The sequence below is a fragment of the Salmo salar genome, chromosome 26, assembly GCF_965601325.2.
Source record: "Salmo salar chromosome 26, fSalSal1, whole genome shotgun sequence".
Lineage (NCBI taxonomy): Eukaryota > Metazoa > Chordata > Actinopteri > Salmoniformes > Salmonidae > Salmo > Salmo salar.
The window spans coordinates 13,615,178-13,640,718 of record NC_138316.1 but is presented as its reverse complement, the minus strand read 5'-3'; the positions used below and the strand labels follow the sequence as shown (position 1 = coordinate 13,640,718).

Genomic DNA, 25,541 nt, shown 5'->3' with positions numbered 1-25,541 from the left:
GCTGCTCTCTCCCTCCGCTGAGACTGACCATCAGATGCAGGCACCATCAGCCCAGTAAAATAAAAAGCAAATTACTTAAAATGTATGCTCACTTAGCCGTGCCTCAAGTAATACAACAATGGATCTATTACCGGTGTGATCATATAGCCTACCTCAAATGTTGAAATATAATTTAAAAAAATGTCCCGAACAACATTGCATTGGCAGGTAAATTCAAGCAAAGCCAGTATGTGGTGATAATGTATTGGGCCTATAACTTACTGCACAAACCTCATTGCCACAATACTGTTTTTAATTGGTTATTGTTGCATAGGCTTACATTTTTTTAAGTCATGTTAATAAAAAAATCAGAGCGGTAGATCTTGGCATGCATTTTGACTCAGAACGTGATCTTGACTCTGAAAAGGTTGGTGACCACTGCCGTATAAACATTGTGTCACAAAACAAAGGCGGAACAACAGGAACAAGCTCTTACTCTGCTTCATTGACACGAAGGAAGTCCAACTGCTCCACAATAGCTCCTGATATCAGGGTCTGGAAGCACAAATTAATAGTTACATCAAGGAATCTCATTTACAGGGGATATGGACAGTTCAGGTGATTTCAAACATTCCGACTGAAGTCACATCAAAATGAAGACAGCCAGTTAGATGTGCAAAGTGGAATTATGTCCCCAGAAGAATGAGAAGATAAAAGGGATTGACTATGAGGGATGGAGCCCTTTGTCTGCTCCTAGAGTTAGGTGCGAGGGGAATATTGAGTGTCCTTCTTAAAAGACATCACATCAAAACATCTAAAGAACTCTCTAGAGACACTGAAAGTCATTGTAACAGTAGGAAATAGAACTCGGTGAAGGTAATTCAAAAGGCATTGGATTTGCAAACATACATATTCACTATTTCTGAATGCATTTCCAAAGGAAAGGAGAACTGACAATAGTAGTGTGTTTTACATTTTTTGTCATTTAGCAGACACTCTTATCCAGAGCAACTTACAGTAGTGAATGCATACATTTCATACATTATTATTCTTTTTTATTTTATTTTGTACTGGCCCCCCGTGGGAATCGAAACCACAACCCTGGCGTTGCACACACCATGCTGGCGTTGCAAACACCATGCTCTACCAACTGAGCCACAGGGAAGACTCCCTGTGCCTCAAAGAAGTCTCTCAATGCCTCAAAGAAGTGTCAGTAGACTGAAACAAGTAAAAGTGTTGAGAACCTGAAGTCTGTCCACGTGAACTTTGACCCCACCGACGCTCCCCTTCTTGAATGATGCCAACATGTCCAGAACTGGGTTGAAACGGCTCCCCCTGATGGATAGAAACCAAGGATATTCTACTATTACCATTTCCAATGGTCATCATTTTCTCCATATTAACCTAATGCAGGCCTTGGCAATTATTTTCCATGCAGGGCCACATTAGAATATATTTTTGCTATCACGGGCTAGAATCATATTACAGGATTATACATCATGTGTATGACTGTGTTAACAGAAATATCTACTGTAAATCACTACTTATTTTACTTTTTTAACATGCACAGAAATAAACCACATCCATGTTCTACTTTTGGTAGGTATTTTCATTATTAAACAGGCAATGAACTACACGGGGAGGGAAAAGTACACTGTGCATTCAGCACCACGGACATAACTCTTGTTAACAGGTATGCACAATAACAACACAAGAAAGAGAGAGAGAGCTCAACATTATATTTCAACTACTCAATCAGTGTGAGGAGTGAAGTCTCTGATGGGCATTGACTAGAGCAGTAAAGTCAGGTATAGTTTCTGACGTCGCTATGCACAGGATTGCTGAGAGGTGAGAGTAGTAAGAGATGATCTGTGCCTTGACTTGTTATATTTCATCATTGAAAATGTCTCTTCACATACATAGGTTGATCCAAAAAGTACAAACATCTACTGAGCATGACTCCTAATGTTTGGAAAGTTTTGTTCATCGAGAGATGCATAGAACCTCATCAGTGACATTGTTTTGAATATTTCTCTAATCACTGCATCAGTCTGAAAGATCGATAAGCTCAAGTTGCAGGTCAGTGGGAGCGTTATCCACATTGAAGGTGAAAGGAGAGAAAACCAACAGCAAGTCATTTTCCAACACTTTGAAATCCTCAAAACGATGAGAAAACTAACTGTTCAAAGCACGCAGCAGTGATGTATACTTCTCCCGCTGGTCATCTGATAGGGAACAGACTAGTAGTGTTGGAAGGTGGGTGAGATTGTTGGCTTCTAGTTGGCGGGTCAGGAGGAGTAATTTTCCCTTGAAGTCTTTGACAAGGCTGTACATCTGATGTGCAAAAAGGCCCTTCACTTGTAGTTTGGAATTCAGTTCATTCGAGGGCCATGATGTCCACGGTGAAGGCAAAAATCAGCCAACCATTCTTTATCTTTCAGTTGAGGGAAATCCACATATATTCCTTTCATTTGCAGAAACTCAGCAATCTCCGACTTCAGGTCCCACACCCTTTTAAGCACTTTCCCCACGTTTGTGTGGTAGGGGAGATCTGCATGACCCGACTCTGTCTCTTCCAGCAATGAGACAAACTGCCTGTGGTTTAAAGATTTTTCTCTTGTGAAGTGTACCTCTTTAGTGACTGTATCCACAACATGGCTCATTTTCAGAACACATTTACAGAGCACCTCCTGATGAATAATGCAATGCAGGAAAATAAACCTCTGATCTGGGTTCAGCTCAGCTACTTGATCTTGTATCCTTTTCAAAACACCAACATTCTTTCCTGTCAAGTTTGGGCATCCATCAATGGTCACACTGGATAACTTTTCAAAACTCAGTCCCAGCTTTGCCACACACTTATTAACCTCCTCCAATAAATATTTCCCTGTGGTTGTGCTCTTTATTGACTACACTGAAGCAAGCTCCTCTATAATTTCAAAGTCTGGGGTTATGCCTCGTAAGAATATCAACAACTGTGCCGTGTCACGTGCATCACTGCTCTCATCTAGGGCCAAGGAGAAATAGGTGAACTCCTTTACCTTGTCTTTCAACTGTTGTTCCATATTCTCTGCAGTGCCCTCAACACGCAGCGTCACTGTTCATCTTGACAGGGAAACATTTTCAAACAGTTCTTTCTTGTCGGGGCAAAGTATTGCTGCAGAGTCAATTAAACATTCTTTAATGAATTCGCCCTCAGCGAATGGCTTGCTATGTTTAGCAATTTTGTGGGACAGTACATAGCTAGCTCTCGCAATTCCGTCGTTTGCTGAATGCAGTTTTGTGAAAAGTCCTTGCTGCTTTTGCAACTGAGAAAGCAACTCTTTCATGCACTTGCCCTCTGCTCAGATGACATATTCCTATAGTTCTCTGCATGCTTCATCTGGAAGTGTCGGGACAAGTTGTAACGTTAGTATTTCAAGATAGCGATGCTCTCTTTGCACACTAAGCGCACAGCTTTCCCTGATACCTCAATAAAGAAATATGTCGATGTCCACTCTTGCTGGAACACTCTACATTCATTGTCTACTTTCATTTTCTTTGAAAACCTCATTTTTGCGCAATTTCTAGCTAGCTACTATTTGTAACTGTGATGTGTGTCAGCCTGTCAGTCACTGTCTGTCCTCGTGTAGTTGTTATTTATACGTGCCTTCAAAATAAATGTCCCACAAGCAGTGGGAGTTCAATCATTACACAAAGGTGAGTATTCAGTGGGCTTTAAGTTGAATAACAATATGTTTTTCAAAACTTTATCGCAAATTCTTTATGTGATCTGAGCATGATTCCGCGGGTATTGAGCTAGGTCGCGGGCCACATACGGCCCCCGGGCTGGCCTTTACCCAGGCCTGACCTAATGAGTATTGAGCTGTTTTATATGTTATTCCACTGACTCCTATAGAACAACCTCTACTGTGGACAGGTAAGCTATTTTATTGCATTTAAAAGGTGCTCTTTGGATAATGATCAATACTGCTGTGATCAGCATAACACCCAAGCTAAAGTGATATAAATGACTATAATAAAACTCTTATCGGCAAATACAGGCACACCTCCTGTGCTGGATTGAAATACACTCTAAAGCAGTAACCCTTACAGTACAGAAGGAAATACAAAAGTCGATCTTACTTGATGTTGTCCTCTCTGATGAGGACCAGGAAGAGTGGGCGACCTTTCATTTTCCAGCTATGCTTGATGAACTGCAGTGCATTCTACATACAAAGATATGTAACACATTAAACTTGCATTGACCAAACAGACAGACAGTTAGGGACACAACATGGTGAGTGTGCAGGCCCCAGAACAAGGATTAAACCAGACGAATGTCTAAACAGCAGTGTGTACGAGGTGAGTTCACCCCAGCTCACCTTGATGTCATCAATCAGCAGCATGACGTCCTGGGATAAGTAGAAGTCACTGAGATCAAAGACGATAGGGTAGCACACCACAGTCTTCCCCAGGATCCGATAAATCTGTGGGGAGTGGAGCAGACACATTGCATTACTTGATCCTGCAGGCCAAGATGGATGGCTCGGAGGGACTGACATATGACTCTGGACAGGAATACACAGAAGCTAGAACACATAGACATTACAGTCCTGCGAGCACAGATACTTCCTAAAACTAACACACAACCTCTCCTCTACAAACAAACACACGAATATGCACAGGCACACTCGCTCTCCCTGTCTGTCTCTAAAACACAAGCGCACGCAGACGCACACAAACAAAGAGAAGATCAAAATGCCCTCTGGAACGCCCTATTCCATCAGAACACATAAAAGTTCCATTAAAAGATTGTCTTAGTAATAGGTTTGGACCTGTGATTGATTCATTTGGCTATTTTTTTTTTTTTTTTTTAAATGCAATTCAGCTGTGTAAACTTATTTAGAAGACCTTCACTGGAGACAACTAGAAGGAATACCAAAAAAAGTTTTATGACAGCAGCTCACAATATCAAAGTGTATTACGGAATTGAATGACATATATTTTCATCATTGCATGGCAGCAGTACTTTGTACAATGTTAAGAGTAAGGCAAAAATATGTATAATATATATGTACATTCTATCTGTACATGTAAATGAATTTTATTCCGTTTCTGAGCTGTGGTTGCACACTGAGAAGTGCTGGTTTATGTTAATCAGTGAGGAGGTGGTGGTATGCCCATGACCTCTGAGTATGTGGTAGCATTGAGTGGTGAACACTCACCTTGCAAGTCCCCATGCAGCCCACTGGCCTTTCTGGACGCCCACTTAGCCCCAGCTTCTTATTGATGGCCAGGAAGCGGTACGCCTGGGGGAGAAATAAAAATACATACATTTTCCGTTTCGTTTTTTTTATAAGCCTAGTTTTCAAATTACACATAAAATCTTGGACCATGGCCTATTGACCAACGACATTTACATTACAGCTGACACTAACAGACCACAACATAGATCAACACAGATCAAATCGACAACTGCTATCAATATAGCTAGCTACCTTCCTTGCCTCTCTTACACATATCTAGCCTTCAGATCTGACAACACACTCAGCTAGATATGACAGAGATCATAATCGGAGTCATTTAAAAAATGCCAGGCAGGGAAAGTTGTCTATTTTTATTGCACCTCCAAAGATCAATCATCCTCCTATCCCTGGGGGATTTTCTTTTGTTGCGATCCATAATCTAAAATGATTTCCCTCTGAAGTTATGAGACGTGTCAGTAGTTAATGGCCCCTGCAGAGCCTGCTTACGACGGCTCTGTTGTGGAGCCTAACACCCCTATGGGTCTGTTTAGTGCCACGGTGCAAGTGGGTTTACTGGAGAGTTGTCAGAGGGCAGGGATATATTGGAGGCCCTTAATGTAAAGCTCAACACCAAGTAGCTCAGTTAGTTAATAGGCTCTGTCAGTCAGGATCGGCCCTCACTGCTCCCCATTCTTTCACTTCTACTTGGTATGGTCTTGGTGTAATATTGCCTTGGCAAATGGAATTTGAATATTTAAAATATATTTGAATTCAATTTTAGCTATGTTAATGGTACAAGGTCACAGAGTGTCTGTTTCCTGAAGACACTAAAACTAAAATAGAGGCAACAACCTGTATGCCAGAGTGATCTGGAAAATTGTTGTCAATCCATAATGCAACAAAGCAGATAATAGGCATTGATTTTACAGCACCTGATCCGTTCATGTGGAGAGGCACACTGCAGTCCATGTGACCTCTGCTTCATACTGCCCTCATCTTTCCACACCAGGCTATAAATGCTCCTGGTCAATAACACTGACTACATACTTCAGTGGCGTTGCAGGAAACGTAGCTAACAAGCTTCAATACACAACAATAACCAGTCTTACCAAAGAGCAATGTGTACATACTCCCACTAGATGGAGCTCTGCCACTCCTCCTGCTTTTCCCATCTTCAAATGAGTTGGAAACAAATTATACATGGATGGAAAGTACGAAAGATAATAGGAGAATCAAGCAATTAACAGAATATTATGATAATATAAAAAAGCAGAGTTCACAAAGACGGAAAATATTTATTCAGAATTAAGTCGCATAACAAATTCCCAGTGCCCCTGGCCATGCGTCCTGTTTGGAGGAGAGACTTTGTGTGAACCTTTGTCTGCACCCACGGCTCCCTGTCCCTGCCTATGGAATACCAATGAACACAGCACAGCATATGGCTCACATCACAAAGTCCTCTCATTTAGACCACAATTACAAGCAACCAAACTGCAACCAAACTGCTAATGTGATTGCTGCTAATGCTATCAAGATGGCTACATTCTGAGTGTGTCATTAGGTTGGGTGATATGAGGACTGTTGTAAGAGAAGGACAATTGTAACAGAAAGCTTTAGTGTCGCAGTGTCTCTGTTTATCAATCAAAATCCTGCTCTCCTCTCTCCTAGACATCTGGGTCGTTCCACGAAAAGGGGGGCCTTTTGCTATTTGATATTTAAAGTAGAAATATAGACCACATTGAGAATTCAATCAATTGTATTTTCAATGGAATAATAATAATAATGCAGCATTTCGACATGTCCCTCTGTCAACCCTGTCACCTCTGGTAAGATTTTCCCAAAATGTCTTCCACGTTTCACCATCATTAGAAAGTCCTAGTTATTTTGTTGCTTTGACAAAGTAATTTCTGACGATTCTAATGCATTTCATGTGATTAGGTATTCATTTACATCTGTCCCTCATTTTAAGGTTCAAGAAGAAATTGTCAACCCTGTTACTTTATTTGGCACTTACTATAGTACTTTATTTTTTATATTTTTACCTCATGAGATGGGAAAATGTGTTTTCTTTATGACAGAATGTTCAAATTAGGTGAAATCCCCAAAAATTTTGGACCAAGTTACACTTCTCAAAAGGCATCAAGAATTGTTGGAATGACCCGTTGGCTTTTATAGACATGATCGCTGGGAGATGGGTCAAAAGACATGCAGAGGGGTTGGGGAGACATCACCGAGGCAAATGGAAGCTATTTTGGCAGCGCTGTTGCTGTGCCACCTGGGTTGAGATAAATAACATGCTGCTGGACGTAATTGCCGCTCTCCTGTTGTCAAGCAGCTGTTGTAAACACAATCGAACGGCAGAGCGAGATGAAGCGAGCGACGCAATGCAGAGCGGTGCCCCAGCCTTTAACAAATTCAAAACGCATGGGATTTAATATTTAGCATGCTGCTCGTCCTGGCTCGTGACACCCATCCAATCCACTGCTGCATAACTACATGCCCAACAACAGGGAGGGAGAGCAGAGGCAGACCTTTCTAAGATGAATTAATATATTGGGAAAGGCCAATGCTTTTCAATACGCATTACAACAATACAGTAATACTTTAAGACTTGAATGACATATTGATCAAGTCACAGGTCAACTGGTAAATCACACTGACCAATCTCCAGCCTAGCTTTGACTGATTGAGCAACCAAGAGGGATTTCTTAATAGAACTTGGATGTAAGATTGACAGTCAGATGAATTGACTACGCCCATATGCTCGGCTGACATATTGATAGATGTCCTTGGACATCTAGGTAATTGACTTGATTGATTTGTTTATTGCTTTCTAAAATCAGGTGTATTACCTACCTTCAGAAAATGTACATGAATGTTGCACAATCTTCTCTCCTTGCAGTGAGCATTTAATGACCAACGTTTGGGCTCGCAGCAGGCCTAAGGTCAGGATGTGGTATTACCCATTTGGGGCAGCAGGTAGCCTCGGATCCCCGAGCTGACAAGGTAATAATCTGTCGTTCTGCCCCTGAACAAGGCAGTTAACTCACTGTTCCCCGGTAGACCGTCATTGTAAATAAGAACTTGTTCTTAACTGACCTGCCTAGTTAAATAAAGGTTTTAAAAAAAAATTGTGACGAATATCACTCATATTTCATTCTGTGGTATAACTCACATTGACCAGCTCCTTCTGGGCCCAGATCTGAATGGGCTCCACCTGCTGGGGTGTCTGAGTCTGGATGCCATAGGTGTTCAGGAACACCTGCAGTCTGCAACACAACACAACACACTGTTAGGCTACATAGCCAGGACTGTTCAGGAAGCCCAACAGTCTGGGTGGCCAAAAGTACATTAGCTATGAAAAAGCGCGCCACCAACTGGTGGTGGACTCCGATAGAGGTGCTGGTTAGAGGACGTAAATGAGGAGACAGATGTACAGAACACACGTTTATTACCAAACAGACACACAGCAAACAAGAAGGAGGATAGACTACTGAAAGTGTTGTAGTGAATAGTGTTTTGTGATTTTATGGTCAAAGACACACAAAAACACCAGTCAGGGAGTCCAGAAGAAGGATTGTCCATGTGGAAAGATTCAAATGTGAGTTGACGTGGAAGACGGGAGTTTACAGAGGTTGTCTCAACCTGTTCTCCTCCTGGAAACAACTGAAGAGTTGAGGCAGAGTGGGGTTTGGCTGCTCCCAGGCTAGGCTATTGATTGGCTGACCAGGTCAGCTGAATCTGTTCCCTGACAACCTAGTCCCGAACACATTGGTGTGAATTGGCCTCTGCCACTGGACAATAGGGTCAGGCTGAGGTGGGGGATGGTCACTTCTACTGCAGTGGAAAAAAATAAATCACACAGAGTTTGTCTACACGTCCTAGCCAGAGAGAGGGTTCAGTAAGGGTTTAATGATTAAAGTTATAGGGTTTTGTACAAGCTACATCTTGAAAAATCCTCTGAAACAAGCATTAGGTAAAGGCTTGGTGGAAGTGAGCAGGCAGAGTGTTAGGTTAGCTGCTGAGGAAAGCCTGCCATCTGATTGGAACAGCAGGACAGGTTAACAGGCTTCAGCTGGCCAGCTGACCTCTTTAACTTCCCTCTCTCATGACTCCACAGCTAAATTAGGGTGCTAATAGATGAAGACTGCGCACTGGCCTGTCGCTTAATGTGCACAGTGCAATAGCACCACAGACGAGAGAAGGAGAAAGGGAGGAAAAACAACCAGCTTTCTTAACTACCACAGACTCTCTCTCTCACGCACACATACACATACAGTTGAAGTCGGAAGTTTACATAAACCTTAGCCAAATACATTTAAACTCCGTTTTTCACAATTCCTGACATTTAATCCTAGTAAAAAATCCCTGTCTTAGGTCAGTTAGGATCACCACTTTTTTTTAAGAATGTGAAATGTCCAAATAATAGTAGAGAGAATAATTTATTTCAGCTTTCATTTCTTCCATCACATTCCCAGTGGGTCAGATGTTTACATACACTCAATTAGTATTTGGTAGCATTGTCTTTAAATTGTTTAACTTGGGTCAAACGTTTCGAGTAGCCTTCCACAAGCTTCCCACAATAAGTTGGGTGAATTTTGGCCCATTCCTCCTGACAGAGCTGGTGTAACTGAGTCAGGTTGTAGGCCTCCTTGCTCGCACACGCCTTTTCAGTTCTGCCCACAAATGTTCTATAGGGTTGAGGTCAGGGCTTTGTGATGGCCACTCCAATACCTTCATTTTTTGTCCTTAAGCCATTTTGCCACAACTTTGGAAGTATGCTTGGGGTCATTGTCCATTTGGAAGACCCATTTGCAACCAAGCTTTAACTTCCTGACTGATGTCTTGACATGTTGCTTCAATATATCCACATAATTTCCCTCCCTCATGATGCCATCTATTTTGCAAAGTGCACCAGTCCCTCCTGCAGGAAAGCACCCCAACAACATGATGCTGCCACCCCCATCCTTCACGATTGGGATGGTGTTCTTCGGCTTGCAAGCCTACCCCTTTTTCCTCCAAACATAACGATGGTCATTATGGCCAAACAGTTCTATTTTTGTTTCATCAGACCAGAGGACATTTCTCCAAAAAAGTACGCTCTTTGTCCCCATGTGCAGTTACAAACTGTAGTCTGGCTTTTTGTATGGCGGTTTTGGAGCAGTGGCTTCTTCCTTGCTGAGCGGCCTTTCAGGTTATGTTGATATAAGACTCGTTTTACTGTGAATATAGATACTTTTGTACCTGTTTCCTCCAGCATCTTCACAAGGTCCTTTGCTGCTGTTCTGGGATTGATTTGCACTTTTCGCACCAATGTACGTTCATCTCTAGGAGACAGAATGTGTCTCCTTTCTGAGCGGTATGACGGCTGCGTGGTCCCATGGTGTTTATACTTGCGTACTATTGTTTGTACAGATGAACGTGGTACCTTCAGGCATTTGGAAATTACTCCCAAGGATGAACCAGACTTGTGAGGTCTTAGCTGATTTCTTTTGATTTTCCCATGATGTCAAGCAAAGAGGCACTGAGTTTGAAGGTAAGGCCTTGAAATACATCCACAGGTACACCTCCAATTGACTCAAATGACGTCAATTAGCCTAACAGAAGCTTCTAAAGCCATGACATCATTTTCTGGAATTTTCCAAGCTGTTTAAAGGCACAGTCAACTTAGTGTTTGTAAACTTCTGACCCACTGGAATTGTGATATAGTGAATTATAAGTGAAATCATCTGTCTGTAAACAATTGTTGAAAAAAATTACTTGTGTCATGCACAAAGTAGATGTCCTAACCGACTTGCCAAAACTATAGTTTGTTAACAAGAAATTTGTGGAGTGGTTGAAAAACGAGTTTTAATGACTCCAACCTAAGTGTATGTAAACTTCCAACTTCAACTGTACTATTCTCTCATCGCAGAGACACATAGCTACCGCACACAGTTTCCTATTTATCTTTCCCATCACATACCTCTGGCTCTCAGCAATCAGGGCCACATGGACCACCGTGTCATTATCAATGGGACCCTGGAACACAGAGAGAAAGAGATAGAAAAGTGAACATACTCAACTGCAGGGGAAAATACAAATTCAGTTAATAGTATATAACAAAATCACAATAATATACTGAGTTGTTATCTCTGGTATAATACATTGCAGTCAAAATTGCTCCGCTTGTAAAGCAAAGCTGTGAATAGGAGATAAAGTGTTTTGAGGGAATAGAAAAGTGATGAGAGGAGGGAGAGAGGTGAACCATGAAACATACCTCAGCGTACCCTGTCATTACAGGAGTTTGAACAGTGGTAATCTTTAGAGTGGTTATAAACTACTGATTTTGTAGTAGTTGGGTTGGCCATATTAAATCAGAAGTATCAGTGACCACAGTATTCCGGATAGTAGCTCATATCCTGCTTAAGGTCTTATTTCTGGATAACCTGTTTACATGCACCTTTTGATATCCCGTTCACGAGTATCCCTGTATCCGTGAATAAACAGAATATTCCTAATTGAAGTTCGTATGGGTGAAATGGAATAGTAACTGAAATCTGGACACTGACTGTAGGCCTACAACCTCTCACATGTACAGTAATATAATAACTCCTGCAGAATTATGCATTTCTTGCAGTAAAATGCTAGTTTCTCGGGAACAGGAGTGGAGAAATATGATTTCTTTCTTTCAGCATCTCTTGAGAAAATGTGAATGGGTGCGTATTGTGTTATCTTTGACACTTATGCAAGCAGACTATTTTAACCACATACTGTGAAGTATGCGCCCAAGATAAAGTGAAGTCTTATCAGAAACGTGTTTGATTGTTTTCTCAGCTTTTCATTTACTTAATTAAAACGGGTTAAACTGATGACAATGGCCATTTTGCACAGGACCAATCGTTCCACTGTTCGAGCTATTGCATTTTCTCCAGGTCCCTAAACCAAATAGACAACTTTACCGGTGTTAGCTAGATTAGTGCACGCATTCTATCGATGTAAGACATTACTCTGGTGAGCACGACTTTAGTCAGTCTTCTAGGGCAACAAGTTATGACAGAAGAAAAGCTGCCTATAGCTAATTATAGTTGACAAACAAATGTCCTACCAAATGTCGGAAATGATAAGCAGAAGCAGTCTAAATTAGGGGTCAATAAATTATGCTAGAATTATTATGGGGAATGGAACTGCGCAGGAGGCCTCCTTTTTAAAGTGATTTGTTTGATAATCAGATGAAAACACCATCACACAACACCCATGATTATGCGCAACTGAGCCTGTGCAGACTGAGAAAAACAACAGTAAGCAAAATAATATGTTTACATGCCACAGTATCCTGTCTAAGATCAGCATATTCCAGGCATCTTATCCTGGTTTCACATAACCGGGATACAAGATTTTTCGGGTTATTGTAAACGGGATATGATGTTTATATGCGTGAGCTCAAAAGCAGAATACTGGAGTATCCTGAACAATAACAGGATATTGGTGTGTGCATGTAAACATTGTCACAGATGCGTCGGAGAAGCAGTGCCTCTTTGCTTCAGAAGTAAGTTACATGAATAAAGCTCAACTATGGACTAAAGGTGAAAGGTTTGCATATGATACAACTGCCCGTCATACACCTGTGAATCTTTGAAGGAGTCATCTTTCAGGATAGAATGACGTTGATCTAATGATCATGCTTACTTTCTCTTCTATTTGCCGCAATTGCATTTCCGCCTCCCTCCGCTGAGTCCCGGGAGATGTATTCAGAGATAAGTGATTTGTAAACAGAGTGAATCATATCACTGGAGTTAAATGATTAAAATCCCTGAGCCATTAGAAAAGAACATCTTGTGATTCACAGGAGGGGGCTGTTCATCAGAGGCAACGCTCTTTTAGATGACCCGGTGGGAAGCCTGACGCAGGCAGAGAAGAGAAGGCTGGAAGCCATTTTGTTTGGGCGGAAAGAGCAGGCTTTTCTCAACACCCTCGTTATCATTAATCAGAGGAATCCGGGAGAGTGGGGGTGAAAGAGGTTCACAGATATCTCTGCTGATTAATTGTGAGCAGCGGCTTTTAAAACACTGCAATGGAAATCATATCTCATTAGCATTCTGCTCCAAAACACAAAGGAACCATTTGAAGAGAGAAAGAAATAAATAAAGAAAAAAAGAAATGAAGATGGAAATAAAAAACCAGAGGGAAAAAAAATTCTAGATCACCTGTACTCCACACACAGAGACGCGTACAAAGCTCTCCCTCGCCCTCCATTTGGTAAATCCGACCACAACTCTATCCTCCTGATTCCTGCTTACAAGCAAAAAGTAAAGCAGGATGGACCAGTGACTCGGTCTATAAAAAAGTGGTCAGATGAAGCAGATGCTAAACTACAGGACTGTTTTGCTATCACAGACTGGAACATGTTCCGGGATTCTTCCGATGACATTGAGGAATACACCACATTAGTCACTGGCTTTATCAATAAGTGCATCGAGGACGTCGTCCCCACAGTGACTGTACGTACATACCCCAACCAGAAGCCATGGATTACAGGCAACATTTGCACTGAGCTAAAGGTTAGAGCTGCCGCTTTCAAGGTGCGGAACTCTAACCCGGAAGCTTACAAGAACTCCCGCTATGCCCTGCGACGAACCATCAAACAGGCAAAGCGTCAATACAGGGCTAAGATTGAATCATACTACACTGGCTCCGATGCGCGCGCACACGCACACACCTTTTTTTCGCACTATTGGTTAGAGCCTGTAAGTAAGCATTTCACTAAGGTCTACACCTGTTGTATTCGGCGCACGTGACAAATAAACTTTGATTTGATATAATGCAGGAAATATCTTCTCTCTCTCCAGCCCACCACTATACTTCCCTGGCGGGTAATTAGGTTTAAAGCAACGCTTCAATAGGACAGCAGAATGTACTGGAACATCTTAAAAGGTATTGTAGAGATCTCGTTATGTCTCAGGAACAAACAAAAAACTGGATAAGACAGGTCAAGCTTCAATTAGCACCTCATGTTCCTGCCTGCTGGCACCTGGCACTGGGCCCTAGGTCCTGGGCCAGGGTCCCCCCAGCTCCTGGGGTAACTGGGGCCAGAGCAGATGGAGGGACAACACACTGAGGACACTACAGCCAGGAAACACTGACCAAGTGGTCTCTCATAATGCCACCTCAATGCTCAGTAAATGTGTGAACAGACACAAACAAAATACTTAACATTTTGACTGGTGTTAGAGGAAGACGTGTATTGTTTGCAGAGGAAGAGACAGATGGAGAGTGTCTTTGTTCTGTATTTGTTTTCTTTTAGAGTAATGATGGTCATATTTAATAGTGCAGTACATACCCAAGGCTCTTCTGTCTGAAGGAGAGCTGAAATATTTACTTCCTCAGACACATTCTCCATATGCTGCTACTAAAGTAATAACATCAATACATTGAGAACAGAAACATCTGTCAGAAAAATCTCACTAATTGGAATAAATGCTCTTCTACAACTTGTCTAGCTACTCCTCTCGCATATCAGGCTGTTGAAAAGAATGAGTAGAATAAATTGCTCATAAAAATAAAAAAAATAAACACCTGCAAGTAAAACTCCTCCAACTTAGGTAAGCAATTTGCATCAAAGGTAGCTTGTGTCTCAGCATGAGAAATGTGCATCTCAACTAGTAGAAGCCCAATTGCAAAACAAGCTGATTCATGAGTGCCACTTCCAGACTGCAAATATAAATGAGTTTAATCTCTGCTTCATTTGAGATTTTCCCAAATTAAAAGCATTGAAATGTGACACAGTGGTGCTGATGGAGGGAGAAGGCCCCTTCAGACTTCTCACGCTGCACGCTGGGTACAAACACGTGTCCTCTGCATACAGATTGCGTTTCACACAGTGGAACTTTCCAAGCATCTGGAAAGCACCTTAGTTCTCATAGGCATAATCCTGCTTTGCTCACAAATTGCAAGTAACTAAAATATACACATACTGTAGGCCTATCTCCTCAAAGCAATTGAACTATGAATGTACTCCAATACATGGTTCAATAGCCTGAAAAAAACACTACTTTAAAATAAGTCACTACGTAAATTATGACTAAGACTGAATCATTTCACAGAGGAAAACTGTCAATCTAAAAAAATATATGAAGTAATTGTAATGTTAGCAGATTTCACTTATCTTAGATGTAAAACCAATGTACAAAAACAGGGACTTAAAGATGTGTTACATTGGTTTTGTATAATTCCATCCAGTAGATTTGAAAGTAGCGCTCACGAGCCAAAATGGGTCCCTGAAAATGTTTCGCAATAAATTGTGTACAATGCCATCCATTTATGTTCTGTCCTGCAATTCGTACAATATGTTACACATTTCTAAGTGCTTAAGATCCAGTTCAATCTCTTTAAATACCATAGTATGAAATAGCATTAAAATCTATATTGTATATGGTAGGAAACCGCCAGGAGTCCGATGGGGGGACATTTTGTTTTTACATATGCGTGTTTCCATCTTTTGTAGCTCAGTTGGTAGAGCATGGTGCTTGTAACACCAGGGTATTGGGTTTGATTCCCATACGTATAATGTATGCACGCATGACTAAGTCGCTTTGGATAAAAGCATCTGCTAAATGGCATATATTATATTACAGTTTCTGTCCTTTTCTGACATAGCTTGTGCACCGAGCTTCCCATCCCAGTCCCATCCCTCAAATCCCATCCCAGTCCCATCGCACTTCTCCCAGTCCCTTCCCTCCTCTCCCATCCCAGTCCCATCCCTCCTCTCCCATCCCAGTCCCATCCCTCCTCTCCCGGTCCCATCCCACTTCTCCCAGTCCCATCCCTCCTCTCCCATCCCAGTCCCATCCCTCAAATCCCATCCCAGTCCCATCCCTCCTCTCCCGGTCCCATCCCACTTCTCCCGGTCCCATCCCACTTCTCCCAGTCCCATCCCTCCTCTCCCATCCCAGTCCCATCCCTCAAATCCCATCCCAGTCCCATCCCTCCCATCCCAGTCCCATCGCACTTCTCCCAGTCCCTTCCCTCCTCTCCCAGTCCCATCCCTCCCATCCCAGTCCCATCCCTCCCATCCCAGTCCCATCCCTCCCATCCCAGTCCCATCCCACTTCTCCCAGTCCCTTCCCAGTCCTATCCCATCCCTCCCATCCCCGTCCCATCCCTCAAATCCCAGTCTCATCCCAGTCTCATCCCTCCCTCCCTCCCATCCCAGTCCCATCCCCCACTCTCAATATGTCTTCAGTGATTCAGTGCTAGACCCTGCTGAGCCCTTCTGTCCACTGACCCAAGCTAACCAGCTCAAGGTTGCACAGCCCGACAGGGACTGGCCACGGGCCTTCACAGCATCAGTCCAGCACACATTTGCTATAAACACATACATACGCCACTCTAGACTCTTTCATATACACAGAACATACCAAACATTAGGAACACCTTCCTAATATTTTGCTCTCAATTGACTGATTTCCTTATATGAACTGTAACTCAGTCAAATCTTTGAAATTGTTGCATGTTGTGTTAATATTTTTGTTCAGTATACATAGACACAATCCTATACATAGACATGAACGTACCCATGAGTGTGCACACAACAGACAAAACACCAAATAAAATGCACTCTGTTGATGCTCGGCATTTTTACGTGCAAGTTTAGATCAAAGGAGTTATGACCTAAATGTACATATACTAAACTTGCATCACTGTATGTGTGTTACTAGGGTGTTGTTTAAAATAAGCTTGACAAGACACTAAGACAACGCTATCGGCAGTGACGTGCTACACATTGTTAGTGCGCAGACAGCCAAGCAGGAGCCACGTTTTTGATTGTACTTTCTCAAGGTTGGCATTTAAAAAGAACACTTTATTTCCTTGCATTTTACATTTCCAGGTAGCATGACAAAGGCTGACTTAATGAACTTAGTTTGGGATATGACTAACAGTGGCGGTACAGACACAATCACTTCACAGAAATTGAAAAAGGTGGGGATTGGATTCTTTGCTATGTAATTATGGAGGGATCCTTGCTGAGATTTTGATACGCATCGGCCTCTCTCTCTTTCTCTCTCTGGGCATACTGCAGATATATTAGGTTTAGTCTGCAATCTTTATGACAAAAAAAAAATCAATTTATATTAAGCTGAGCCCTATGAAAGCCTCCTTGAGCCTGGGCTTGTCAAACCTAGTGTATTTGATGTAATTCCCATTGAGATTCTGCTGGGGAGACTGGGAGAGATAGGCAGACCCGATTATCAAAGACTATGAACTGATCTGTATGGGTGCTGCAGCAGCGTCACCCAGAGAGTGGACACACCAGCCCAGACACTCCTGAACATGCACTTGCCATGTCAATGCCGTTGTCTCTCCCCAATACAATGAAGGCCTCTAAGCTGACAGCGTCAGCCCACATTCAAGTACCGTTTTGCCATTATGGATTAAAGTCCTATTAAAATGGGGATGGAAAACGGGACTGCGTCACCCAGAAGGAATGGGAGGGCAGTGAGTGTAAGTGTGGAGACTGACAAGTCACCTACGTGGTAATAATTGTCATAATAATGTCAAAGCCCTTTTCCAGTTCGCCATCCACATGCCGTTTTTGTATTTGTTTTTAATGCACCGAGCCTGGTGTGCAGTAACATTGGCATGGCAACTGCAGCAGCACGAGCGAGTTAGGAGACCCATATGACTGTGCCATCTAAATGGGCTCTGCTCTGGCGCATGTGACTGACCTGGCTCTAACCCCAGCGCAGTGCTCACCATGACAGATAATTGATATGCCCAGACAGGGATGATGAAACACAACTGTTGTTTTCACCCAAATAGAGACCTTTCTGATAAAGGGCACTGGGAGAGGGGTAGAGCACACCATGGGCCACATTCAGCGAGACTCACAGAGAGAATCACGTTCAGCAGCATGGCCCCCCTGATAAAAGATCAAACTGTGTTCGCCTGGCGAGGAGGTGGTCAACTTTGTAGATGCTTGCCTTTGGAAAGACAATGAAAGCCAAATTGGAAGTTATCCTGCTCACAGCTCACTATCCATTAGTGGGCTCCCGAGTGCTTGAGGCATCACTACAGACACCCTGGTTCGAATCCAGGCTGTATCACAACCGGCCCATAGGGTGGCGCACAATTGTCCCAGCATCGTCTGGGTTTGGCCGGTGTAGGCCATATTTGTAAATAAGAATTTGTTCTTAACTGATTTGCCTAGCTAAATAAATGTTCCATTTTGTTTAATGATGGCCAATAAACCAGACAGGGAGCTGGGAAAAACCACTGGGCCAAATGTATAAAAACACATTAATGCGGCTTTGATTTGGGACCGGGGCCTTGTAAAATTACTAAAACAGAGGATGTGATCAACTTTTGCTGTCACGTTAAGTGAGAGATTGCTTACTCGTTCCAGGTTCAGGTCGCCGGCAATCTCTCCTGTGCTCTTGCAGTCAGAGGGGGGCCCCGCCCTGCTCTACTGTGCTGTCAGAGGGGGGCCCAGCTCTGCTCTACTGTGCTGTCAGTGGGGGGCCCAGCTCTGCTCTACTGTGCTGTCAGCGTGCCATTTGGCAGCCCTGTCCTGCTAATGAATATTATTTATCTTTGGATGCAAGGGAAAAAATAACATCCATCTGTTCACAACCATTCAGTATGTCACATCAAAACAGGGAAGAAACATTGTCTGGATTATGCATATAAAATGGTGTCCTCAGAACAGCTTAATCTATGGCGAATTGAAATCCCTCTAATGTTTGTTATACTATGTTAAAACATGCAAATTATTTTATTTTTGAACATAATCAAAATGTTCAACCTCTCCCTGTCTGAGTCTGTAATACCAACATGTTTCAAGCAGACCACCATAGTCCCTTTGCCCAAAAACACTAAGGTAACCTGCCTAAATGACTACTGACAAGTAGCACTCACGTCTGTAGACATGAAATGCTTTGAAAGGCTGGTCATGGCTCACATCAACACCATTATCCCAGAAACCCTAGACCCACTCCAATTTGCAAACCGCTCAAACATATCCACAGAGGATGCAATCTCTATTGCACTCCACACTGCCCTTTCCCACCTGGACAAAAGGAACATCTATGTGAGAATGAATTCATTGACTACAGCTCAGCGTTCAACACCATAGTGGCCTCAAAGCTCATCACTAAGCTAAGGACCCTGGGACTAAACACCTCTCTCTGCAACTGGATCCTGGACTTCCTGACGGGCTGCCCCCAGGTGGTAAGGGTAGGTAACAACACATCCGCCATGCTGATCCTCAACACGGGGGCCCCTCAGGGGTGCGTGCTCAGTCCCCTCCTGTACTCCCATGTTCACTCATAACTGCACGGCCAGGCACAACTCCAACACCATCATTAAGTTTGCTGATGACACAAGTGGTACGCCTGATCATGGACAACGATGAGACAGCCTATAGAGAGGAGGTCAGAGACCTGACCGTGTGGTGCAAGGACAACAACATCTCCCTCAACATGACCAAGACAATGGAGATGATTGTGTACTACAGGAAAAGGAGGACCGAGCACGGCCCCATTCTCATTGACGGGGCTGTAGTGGAGCAGGTTGAGAGCTTCAAGTTCCTTGGCGTCCACATCACCAACAAACTAACATGGTCCAAGCACACCAAGACAGTCGTGAAGAGGGCATGGCAAAACCTATTCCCCCTCAGGAGACTGAAAAGATTTGGCATGGGTCCTAAGATCCTGAAAAAGTTTTACAGCTGCATCATCAAGAGCACCCTGACTGGCTGCATCACTACCTGGTATGGCAACTGCTCAGCCTCGCCTCCGACCGCAAGGCTTTACAGAGGGTAGTGCGTACGGCCCAGTACATCACCGGGCCTCTATGTCAGAGGAAGACCCTAAAAATTGTCAAAGACTCCAGCAACCCTAGTCATAGACCGTTCTTTCTGCGACCGCACGGCAAGTGGTACCGGAACGCCAAGTCTAGGTCTAAGAGGCTTCTAAACAGCTTCTACCCCAAAGCCAGAAGACTCCTGAACAGCTAATCAAATGGCTACTCAGCATATTTGCATAAAAACATTGTTGGTTAAGGGCTTGTAAGTAAGCATTTCACTGTAAGGTCTACACCTGTTGTATTTGGCGCATGTGACAAATACAATTTGATTTGAATACAGTTTCCTTTGTTCTACAATGGATCTGAGAAGCCTTTCCTTCATATGGTGACACAAAACAAGCCTGTAGCATGAAACCCAGAATGCAGAAAAGGTATGAGCAAGGGGTTTAGAGTTTGACTTTCAAAAGCTTGGAAAGTTGGAAAAAGACATTCTGGGATACTGTCAGGACTGTAAAATGAATTCCCCAACATCATTGTGCATTTAGTGGAGACACTAAAATCGACAACCTCAAATGCCTACCATGTTGCGCCTCTCTTTGTCTGAAGGGGCTTCTTTGTGCCTTATACCGTGATGGCCAATTGAAGCCCTCTCACCTTCAGACCTTATCACAGATGCAGGGCTGAGTGACAGCTCCCGGTATGCGCTGTGCTTTGGACATTTTCCATTAACCTTGTTCTGTGGCTCACAGAATCACTCAGTTAAAGAGAAAGCTGTTTCTGTTATGGGGACTAGAGGTATAAGGAATTGGCTGCCAGAGAGCAACTGTACAGTACACGCATCCAATACTGTGACTAGGTGTGTGTGTGTGATGAGAGTATGTGTACGCATGTAGAAAAGAGAGAAATGACTTACTATTTATTTGCTAATTTCATTGGTGGTGGATGAGGCGAGTTCCCCCACAAAGTAAAGCCCTTTGAGGTTACATAAAACTCCAATGAATTATTATGCGTTCGAATGCGTCTTAGCGTGTATTTGTGTTCATATGTGTCCTTCTTTGACTAAGTATTACGGTCGTGAAAATGTGTGTCTGATTAGCTAATCTGGTGTATACTTGTGTATTACGTGTTTGCAGTGCGTGTGCATGGGCTTTGATGGTGTGTGTGTTTGTGAGTGGGTGTATGTTTTAAGGCATATGGCTTAATGATATCTCCTCTCTGGCTTTTGTTCTGTGTTTATTTGGAGAGTGTTTCCTGAAACTCCCTGGGGTGTCTTTGATCTGACTCAACCTCTGAGCCGAGCAAACGCATCGCTTCTCATGTGGAACAAACCACAGACAAGGAGCATTCATTTCACATTCTCCTCTTTTACGCTACTGCTACTCTCTGTTTATCATATATGCATAGTCACTTTAACCATACTTACATGTACATACTGTCTCAATTAGCCCGACTAACCGGTGCCTGTAAATAGCCTCGCTACTGTACAGTATATAGCCTCGCTACTGTACAGTATATAGCCTCGCTACTGTACAGTATATAGCCTCGCTACTGTACAGTATATAGCCTCGCTACTGTACAGTATATAGCCTAGCTACTGTACTGTTATATCCTCGTTACTGTTATTTTTCACTGTTGTTTTTTATTTCTTTACTTATCTATTGTTCACCTAATACCTATTTTTTACTTAACAATTGCACTGTTGGTTAGGGCCTGTAAGTAAGCATTTCACTGTAAGGTCTACCTACACCTGTTGTATTTGGCGCAGCGTGACAAACTTTGATTTGATTTAATGGTTTCTAAATACTAAACTACCCTGACACACACACACACACACACACACACACACACACACACACAGATCTGGGTCTAATGCTTACTGGGCCTGACATTCTGGGAAGTGCATAAAATAAATACACTACCAAAAATAATGTACTATTTGTATTGGTTAATAACAATTTAACATACAGTATACAGGCTCTGGGAATTTTATGACGTTTCAATTCACAGCTGCTGAGCATACAAAATTGCACTATATTCTTTGTAATATGTATAGCACTAACATTACATAAATAACACATGTACTATGTGAATCCCATTCGCTCGTGAATTATCTAGAAGTTCTCAGGGCATCACCTAGATTTGTTACCAAAATACACATTTAATGCATAGCATCAAGCTTGCTGAACAGTCAAATCTAAATGTAAACCCACTCGCCATTCTAATGTAGTGTTAATATGTGTTATTCTATTCACAGAACAGCAGAATCTAGCTGCACTGCCCTCTTCCATTCAAAATAGTTTAGCAGGTCTAGTCTAATGTATCATAGAATAGTCCTGTGTAGAGTGTGCCTTTAAGTGCATTGCAGACATGATGATGCAAAGTATATCAGAGAAATGGGAACACAAATCAACCAGAAATTCCATGTGAAAGCGCAGCGCGCCCACGCACGCAGGCACCGCCCCACAGACCAAAGGGTTAGTGACGTAAAGGCAACGAGACAGCCGCTCCACGCGCTTGTGTACATTACGCAATCCCCTCCCATCGTGCTCTCTCCCCCGTTCCACCGTGAAAGGCTTGAGACGGTACCGTCGCTCCAACCTCCGCTCCAGGGTGCGCTGCTTAGCTGAGCATTTGCGTCATGAATAAAACAACAAACCTGTTTTTCCACTGGAGGTGAGATAGACTGTAGATTCATGCAGGAGGAAAGCTACACTGAAGATAAATTATGTAGACTCCTGATCCCTCTCCCTCCCATTGATTTTTACCTCTCGTTTGAGCCTTGAGCATTTCAACACAGGTTTGCAATAATACATCAAAATTTGTCCTAGAAAAATCAGAACATGACATCCGAATCAATGATATATAGAATGACGCAGACTCATGTATACACGCAGAGGGGGAATAGTAGTCTGGTCCCGTGTGGCTCAGTGTGGCTCAGTTGGTAGAGCATGGTGTTTGCAACGCCAGGGTTGTGGGTTCGATTCCCACGGGGGACCAGTACGGAGAAAGAAATGTATGAAATGTATGCATTCACTACTGTAAGTCGCTCTGGATAAGAGTGTCTGCTAAATGACTAAAATGTAAAATGTAGTTCCCTTATAGCAGGAGAATTATTTAAGCAAGGTCTGAGGAGGTGTGGTATATGGCCGATATACCACGGCTAAGGGCTGTTTTTACGCATGACGCAACGCCTGGATACAGCCCTTAGGCGTGGTATATTGGCCATATACCACAAACCTGAGGTGCCTTAATGCTATTATAAATTGGTCACCAACATCATTAGAAGAGTAAACAAGTTATTCTGATTCATAACCTTGGTATATTGTCTACACATGGCTAAAATGCTGTTTCAGCCAATCAGCATCCAGGACCCAAACGACACGGTTTATAAAGTGAATTATAGCAGAGAGGAAGAGGCGAAGCGAGAGGCTTTACTCCACCCAAACTCTGTCCACGTTAAGCAGATCATTAGTTATTAAGCAAGTAACGAGTTTTGAATGGGGGGCAATGAGAGAGGGTAGAATTTAGTCAAGATAGAAATTATACGTGATGCTTAATTTATCTAATAGTAGTTTTGTAATGTTAAGAGTGTACTGATATACACTGAGTGTACAAAACATTAAGAACACCTTCCTAATATTGAGTTGCACCCACTTTTGCTCTCAGAACAGCCTCAATTTGTCGGGGTATGGATTCTACAAGGCGTTGAAAGCGTTCCACAGGGATGCTGGCCCATGTTGACTCCAATGCTTCCCACAGTTGTGTCAAGTTGGTTGGATGTCCTTTGGGTGGTGGATCATTCTTGATACACGGGAAACTGATGAGCGTGTAAAACACTTTATATTCAAGTTGTCACTGTTGAAATTCGAGACTGTCTATGCATATTCATGAGGCTAGTACTCACTCACCATTGGATACAAGCGGTTGACGTCAACACCCCTCATCAAATATTTTAAAAAGTATTCAAATAACCAGATGTATCAACCAATTCAAAGTGAGAAACAGGCGGGAGCTTGACAACCTGCCATTCTGATCTGTGGACAACGAATCCCATTGTTAAGGCGGAGACACAAGCATCTTGTCATTATATCTAGTATCTCTGATTATAGTGATGGCCAAACACGGCTGATCATAGGATGGTCACACGGGAATGAGAGTCTAACCTGATTGGAGTATCTCATGCTGACGTTCCTCTGATCCTGGCGGGGTACGTAGCGTTTGATGGGGTCGATGTCTTGGGGGCTGATCAGCTCATCCACTGGAAAAGAGACATGGCAGAGTGGAGGGGTGAGCACACGGAGAGCACACTAAAGGTTCCAACTCATACACTGGACATACACCCCATAAAATGACCTTTCCTTACAAAAGTCCTTACTTTGTAATGAGAACCCACTAACCTGTGAGAAACTTCACAAACATATAGCAAATGCATATGTTGAACTGAATATCTGAACTCCGTGACCTCCGCAGTCTGACGTGACAACAGTATAGTGAACACCCCAGCGAGCATGCTCTATAGAGAATACCTCCCCAGCGAGCATGCTCTATAGAGAATACCTCCCCAGCGAGCATGCTCTATAGAGAATACCTCCCCAGCGAGCATGCTCTATAGAGAATACCTCTCCAGCGAGCATGCTCTATAGAGAATACCTCTCCAGCGAGCATGCTCTATAGACAATACCTCCCTAGCGAGAATGCCCTATAGAGAATACCTCTCCAGCGAGCATGCTCTATAGAGAATACCTCTCCAGCGAGCATGCTCTATAGAGAATATCTCTCCAGCGTGCATGCTCTATAGAGAATACCTCTCCAGCGAGCGGTCAGAGAAGAGAAGGTATTTGACAGTGAGGTGAGGTCAGTGAAGAGAAGACAGAGAGACTGACCCAGCAGCCTGGCGATGTTGAAGAGGGCCTGGCCCCACAGGAACAGCATGCCATCTTGGCCCGTGTTGGCAGGGAAACGCTTCTGGCTCCCGTGCTTCTTCTGCTCCGCCACCACAAAGTCGGCAGGTACGCGGTAGTACTTCGGGATGACAGCATGGCCTGATCCACGACACACAGGACGGAAATAGATACACTTTACTGTGCTGGGTGATTACAAACATGATGAAAGGAAGGCACAAATGGAATTTCCAGGAGGTTGATACATCGAAAGGAGTGCAGTTTATGTGTCTGCTGCTCAGGAGAAAGGAGTTATCTACTCAAAGGTATCTTAACAGACACGTGAAGAAATGTCAAATTTCCAAGATGGAACGCACCGGGAGTACAATACTTTCTCTGCATAACAAATGCAAAGACACCACAAAGCCAAAGGAGGTGACAACTCTGTCTGCAACCACTGAGAAGTATTCCTGAAGCAACATGCATCCTTCAGAGGCTATTGGCTCCTGAGACTGTCTTTTAATGTGGTTTCTTAACTGGGGAGAAATACAGCTTTGTGTGAAGGCTGATATAAAAACCAGCTCCTTGAAATATGAGAACAGCTTTCGTGCACTCAGCATGTGGGAGATTAATATGGATATTGTAATACGTGTAATATGAAAATAACAGTAAT

At 43.0% G+C, this 25,541-nt stretch overlaps 2 protein-coding genes across 5 annotated transcripts in view; both read right to left on the bottom strand.

Moving 5' to 3' along the window:
* The window catches only part of LOC106587291 (phosphorylase b kinase regulatory subunit beta), a 72,704-nt gene that overhangs the window by 11,329 nt on the left and 35,834 nt on the right, over positions 1-25,541 (bottom strand). For all 4 annotated transcript variants that reach the window (XM_014175541.3, XM_014175540.3, XM_014175542.3 and 1 more), the window contains 9 exons: positions 24,872-25,030; positions 24,152-24,246; positions 11,173-11,228; positions 8,383-8,476; positions 5,187-5,270; positions 4,344-4,448; positions 4,105-4,187; positions 1,224-1,314; positions 476-534 (listed from right to left, as the gene is read on the bottom strand). In XM_014175541.3, coding sequence (XP_014031016.3) covers positions 476-534; positions 1,224-1,314; positions 4,105-4,187; positions 4,344-4,448; positions 5,187-5,270; positions 8,383-8,476; positions 11,173-11,228; positions 24,152-24,246; positions 24,872-25,030 — 826 coding nt within the window. The remainder of the gene's footprint in view (positions 1-475; positions 535-1,223; positions 1,315-4,104; positions 4,188-4,343; positions 4,449-5,186; positions 5,271-8,382; positions 8,477-11,172; positions 11,229-24,151; positions 24,247-24,871; positions 25,031-25,541) is intronic.
* LOC145864310 (general transcription factor II-I repeat domain-containing protein 2B-like) lies at positions 1,321-3,334 on the bottom strand. Its single transcript, XM_082969916.1, is given in 4 exon segments — positions 1,321-2,362; positions 2,364-2,383; positions 2,385-2,846; positions 3,317-3,334. Coding segments are annotated over 4 exon segments (708 nt in total). The 3' UTR covers positions 1,321-2,154.